The 6,368-nt window shown below is 41.7% G+C and overlaps 1 protein-coding gene across 1 annotated transcript; it reads left to right on the forward strand.

Annotated features, from left to right (window-relative positions):
• The first annotated feature begins 4,233 nt into the window (after positions 1-4,233).
• On the forward strand, positions 4,234-5,088 carry LOC149261879 (uncharacterized). Its single transcript, XM_089371652.1, has one exon. It carries the CDS (start codon positions 4,234-4,236, stop codon positions 5,086-5,088), a length of 855 nt encoding a protein of 284 aa, XP_089227778.1.
• Positions 5,089-6,368: the final 1,280 nt, after the last annotated feature.

The raw sequence follows: 6,368 nt of genomic DNA on the forward strand, positions 1-6,368 counted from the left end.
CCACGTGGCCATCTCAACAACTGTGTCAAATATAATTATAATATCAACCATTTTCAAATCATTTTTCAACACATTGTTCAAGGCTTTCCCATATATTTAGGCTATAGGCATTTACGCACTATGATAGGGAACCAAAAGTATTCCTATGTCTAAATGTATAGGAAAGTCTTGAGGTATTAACAATAGTATGTAGATTGTAACTATTTCTACATTCGGGGATCTTAAAATTGATGTTAATGTTTATATAATTTAATTATAACGTTTCAGTTTATTAAAATTGAAATTCATTTTTTAAAATATTATTTATTTTTATTTATAAATTTTAAATTTTAAATTTATTTTTTTAATATAAATAAAAATAAATAAAAAATGCTACTTAAAATGAAAAAGTCTACAAAATAATTATTTAAATATTTTATGTTAATTTAAAAGTTTAAAATTGAGTAATTGGGCCTCAGGTTCGAGAGGTAAATTTGAGTAATTAGGCCTCAGGTTCGAGAGGTGGGAGCAGAGGAAAATGGCGGACTAGGGTTTCTGACAAACCCTTCCACGGCACAACGACAGAGAAAGCAGACTCTCAGAATCAAGCAGTACCACTGCCAGCGCGGGTCTAGCTGAATTGATAGAAACAACCAATGAACATTCAGATGGGGGAGGCCACAGGGCCTCCCCCTACAGGCCGCAACACTGGAAATCGGCCTCATGGGGACGAAAATGAACAGCCCTCAACTGGGAGTGCAGAATAGCCATCGGTACAACCTGCGCAGCAGCAGGAGAAGAACGAAATGGCAGATCTGAACAATGAAAAAGAGAACATCCCTGCAACACCTGATGAACCAAAGAAGGCAACGTCTTCCACTTGCAAGCCCATTGCAGCAGAACGCCCCAAGATTGATCTACCCAGTCATAGAATCAATGCACAAATACAATATATGAAAGACCATGCGCTTATAGGTAAATTCATAGGCTACTAGCCTACCAAAAAAGCCCTGCAAGGATGGATAACCTCAAAGTGGAAGCCCAAGGGACATGTTACCCTACAACTAGGCCCCAAAGGTTTTTTCACGGCCATCTTCAACTGTATTGAAGATAAAAATTGCGTTCTAGATGGAGGACCCTATTTCTTCAATGCTGCGGGTCTATATCTACGAGATTGGATAGAAAGATTCAATCCAGACAAGGAAGACTTCAGCTGGGCACCAGTTTGGATTCGCATGTATTCCTTACCTCTGGAATACTGGGATGAAGAATCACTCAAAGCTATTGGCAACGGGCTAGGAGAATTCATAAAGATTGCAGAGGAAACAAAGCTTCGCCGGTACACCTCATATGCTCGCATCTGCGTTTATATGAAACTAGGCAAGGCACTTACGGATTCGGTAAGTCTCCTTCACGATGACTTTGAATGGATTCAACCCATAGATTATGAACATGTGCCCTTTAGATGCAGGAAATGCCACGCCCATGGACATTTATTCCGTGATTGTCCTCTAAATGCCTCTCCTAAATCTACAGACCATGTGGAAAAATCTGACTCTGAAGGGTTTACCAAAGTTGCTAATAGAAAGAAGCATAACAAAAAACCCCCTAACGCACCAAAAAACGCAATACCATCCTCCGTTGCACCATCCTCCAGCAACAGTTTTGACCTTCTGTCAAACCTAGATATGCCAGAATCAGATCCTTCCAATATAGTTAAGACAACTTCTGCGCCATCCACCAAACCATTCGTTGTACCTACTCCTAATGATGTTAGTCAACCATCCTCGGAGACTAACTCAGATCCGCAACCAACAGCCTCTCAACCTATCCCCCTTCAAGATTACAACAAATCCCTATGGTCCACAAAAGGAATGGACATTGACAACTTGTTGACAGACCCACTCAAAACAAACCACCATATGGATGAGAGCAGTCAACAAAGTCACATGGAAGAAGAACCTGAAAGCTTTGATCTAGGAGACCTAGACATCTTCAGTCTAGAACAAGCGTGCAAAAAGAAAGAGTTCGACAAAATACCGGACAGGCAGCTCGAAAATCTGGAAGTGGTACTCTCAAGGGTGCACCAGCACAGAACCCTGGGCATACAACAAGGAAGCAGTTGGGATGGGAAACACATCACCAAAGATGGGAAGAAAAGAGGAAGAAAGACAGATTTACAATGCACCATCCTCATTGGGGAAATGCTAGTGGAGTCCGGTAGGTGCTCCAAGCTGACTAAATACTATAGATCCTTACCTACTGGTCAACCATGAAGCTCATTTCATGGAATGTTCGAGGACTTAATAGTCCCGGGAAATACAAGATGATAAAGAACATGATACAGCATGAAAAACCACATATTCTCTTCATGCAGGAAACAAAATGTAATACTAGCACATTAGCTTCTATTTTATCCAAAGCCTGGTCGGGATGCCAAACTGTCACGGTAGATGCAACTGGAGCTTCGGGAGGGCTTGCTATAGCCTAGAATACGCAACACATCTCCCTCACAGACTTTCATGCATCTCATCATCTCATCCAAGCCACTTTTCACATCATAGGAACCAATATACATGGTCATTTGACAAATGTATACTTCCCTCAAGATTCTATGCAAAAGAATGCGTTGCTCAAATCGTTGGAAACTCTCAACTCCACAAGAACACATCCACTCTGGATCACAGGCAGTGACTTCAATATGATCACTCGGCTGGAGGAAAAAAAAGGAGGCAGAAGGAAGCTAGATAGTGAAAGCAGTGGCTTCAAAGAATACATTCAAAATAATTGGCTAATTGATTTACCATTTGATAATGGTCTTTTCACATGGAACAATAAAAGGTCAGGCTCTCAACAAATCACATCCAGGTTGGACAGATTCCTCATCTCAGATAACTCAGTACATCTGGGAGGTGATATCACCGCCTCAATACTCCCCATTGCAGGCTCAGATCACTAGCCCATTTCCCTTCAATGGACGGGTCCTGGAAACTCAAACAGGAAACCATTCAGATTTGAAACTTTTTGGCTCACCCACCCTGATTTCAAAAATATAGTCAAATCAGCTTGGGATAGCTTTATTCCCTTTGGCGGCTCAGCTATGTATAAATTCCAACAGAGGCTGAAGCATATCAAAAGGCAAATCAAGCACTGGAATCATACCACCTTCGGTAATATTTTTCAAGGTCAAAAAGTGCTTGAGAAAAGTATGATAGAGCTACAACAGAAGATCATTACAGGAGGCAGAACCGAGACTTTAGCAAGTCAAGAACAAGCTCTTCTCACGCAACTAGAATAAAGAATGAAACAAGAGGAAATGCTCTGGAAACAAAAATCAAGAATCAGTTGGCTAAAATAAGGGGAAAGAAACACCAAATTATTTCACCGCACAACTATCCAAAGAAGAATGAACAACACCATTGTGCATCTTCAAAATCCACAGGGAGAACGAATGGAGAAACATGAAGACATTGAGAGAGAGCTCACTAATCACTTCAAAACAGTACATCAAGAGCTGCCTACAGGTAGACAACCTGCTATAAACGAAATACTCCAGCATATTCCAAGAATTATAACAGAAGAGCACAATCAGCTCTTGCTGCGACCGGTTACTATGATGGAAGTAGAATCTGCTTCAGCTCAACTGAAAGATGGGAAGGCTCCTAGACCTGATGGCTTCACCTCTAACTTCTACCATCACTTTTGGGATTTAATCAAAGAGGAAGTTTGGAAGGTGGTAGAAGAATCACGAGCTATGCATTGGCTACTTCCTTCTCTCAATGCAACATTTATAGCTCTCATCCCAAAGAAGATCAGCCGAGTACTCCGGAGAAGTTTAGGCCCATCGCTCTGTGCAATGTCATATACAAAATCATTTCGAAAGTCATTGCCAATCGCCTCAAACCGCTTCTCCCTCTCCTCATTTCACCGGAACAATCTGGCTATGTTGAAGGACGTCAAATCTTGGATGGCATCATCTTGACTCATGAAATTATTCATTCCTTAAAGAGCAACAAATAGGCAGGTATGCTTCTTAAAATCGATCTTTCTAAAGCTTTCGACAAACTAAGTTGGACTTATATAAAACAATTGCTTACTGCCTTCGGCTTTAGCCCGACCTGGGTCAGATGGATTATGAATCTCATATCATCCCCCTTCTTCTCTATCCTAGTTAATGGAATCCCCTCCAAACCCTACTTCCCATCCAGAGGAATTCGTCAAGGTGACCCTTTATCCCCCTTCCTCTTTATTCTTATGGCAGAAGGTTTGGGTTGCCTTATAAAGAATGTTGTTCAATCTCATGACCTCAGAGGCATTTCTGCCCATGGAACCTCTGCTATAACTCATCAACAATTTGTTGATGATAATATGTTGTTCGGTCATCCTTCTGTTAGTGAAGCCCATGCTTTCAAAGCTCTGCTAGACACCTTTTCCATGGCCTCAGGAACCACCATTAATACTGCTAAATCTCAAATCTTCTTTTTCCACACTCCTCCTGCCACCCAAAGAATAATTGCCAGAATCATAGGATTCTCACAAGCTAAACTTCCATCTAAATACTTGGGCGCTCCACTGATAGATTCAGCCTTAAAGCATGCCTCCTGGAACCAACTCATTGAGAAAATCGAAAGCCGCTTATCGTCTTGGACCTACAGAACTCTCAACATGGCAAGCAGGCTTATTCTGATAAAGGCGGTTTTACAATCCATGCCTCTCTATCTCTTCTCAGTTCTTGCAGCACCGAAATGGGCACTCAAAAAGATCAAATATTTGCAACGCAACTTTTTATGGGGCTCCACAGGGGAAAACCGTAAATGGGCGCTAGTAAAATGGGCCACCGTTTGCACACCAAAAAAGCAGGGGGGTCTAGGATTGCGAGACCCGCAACACAGTAATACATTGATGGGAGCACGAATATGGTGGCAATGGGTTTCAAGCCCACAGAAGCCATGGGCCCAACTATGGACTGCAAAATATGCGAATAATCATCCGCAGGAAGAGCTGATTAGAATCACCACTACAGACACAGGATCTCTAATCTGGAATGCAGCAAAACAACATAAAGAGCTAATACAAAAGCACAGCTTCTGGGAGATACGCGATGGTTGAACTGCGCGTTTTTGGGTGGATTCGTGGCAACAGAGGCCAAAAATTGCAGAAATCCTTCCCCCTCCAAATCATGATGGAAATAACCTCAACCAAACTGACCATGTATCACAGTACTGGACTCAAAGTAACAATCAAGGCTTTAGGCAATGGAAACCAACTGAACAGATAATACATCATGAAACTGAAGACTATTACTCAGATTTACACAAGGAACTCACCAGCAGGAAAATCAGATGCACAACTGGAAAAGATGTTCTGAGATGGGGTTACACTCCAAGGGGAACTTACACAACAAAAGAAGCATATAAGCTGATGCTCCAAACACAGGAACCAGTAGATCCCGCTTGGACTCGTCTCTGGACTACAGGAATATGGCCCAAAATCTCTACCTTCACTTGGTTGCTCTATCATCAGAGAATTCTCACTTGGGATAATTTAATTAAGAGAGGATTCCAAGGACCCTCATATTGTCCTAATTGTCAAAAACAAGGAGAAACTATTCAACATCTCATGGATTCCTACCACATGGCCAATCAATTATGGGAAAAACTCACATTCAGATGTCAGCGACCTTGCAGAATCTTGGGGGATATCAAAGGTACCATTCGCAATTGGACCCCTACTCCATATAAAAGCAAACTCTTAAATGCGCTATGGACAACTCTCCCGGGCTTCCTTTTCTGGACAATTTGGAAGGAAAGAAACAAAAGAATTTTCAAAAATCAAAGCACTACATTGGAGATCATCTGGACCAATTTATGTTAGAACATTCAAGAAACCCTCGCTCTCCAACAGTGGAATGTTGAGGACTTTCCCACTCAAGCAGAGGAACAAAGTATATGGGACAATTGGCAATTAAAGATCCCACAGGTTCAAATTGATCCCAACAAAGCAAGCATTATCAACAAGCAACCATCACATTGGAACCCCCCTCCAACAAATGTGATCAAACTAAATTTTGATGGGGCCTCAAAAGGCAACCCAGGCAAAGCAGGACATGGTGGAATATTCAGAGATCAAGAAGGCTGACCTCTGCTAGTATACTTTGGTTCAATTGGATGGGACACGAATAATTCTGCAGAACTGGAAGGATTGTGGCAAGGTATGAATCTAGCGCATCAACATAATTTTCATCCTATTATAATAGAAGGGGATTCCCAAATTCTGATACACATGGTTACCCAAATACAAATGGGAACCACAGCTTCGAGAGTCGCTACCAGCTGGAGACTAGCAGCTCGGCTCGAACTAATAGAGCAATGGATGAAAAATAGATGAGC

Source organism: Pinus tabuliformis, chromosome 6 (assembly GCF_031772625.1).
Source record: "Pinus tabuliformis cultivar Carrire ecotype Pingquan chromosome 6, CPIR1, whole genome shotgun sequence".
Taxonomy (NCBI): domain Eukaryota; kingdom Viridiplantae; phylum Streptophyta; class Pinopsida; order Pinales; family Pinaceae; genus Pinus; species Pinus tabuliformis.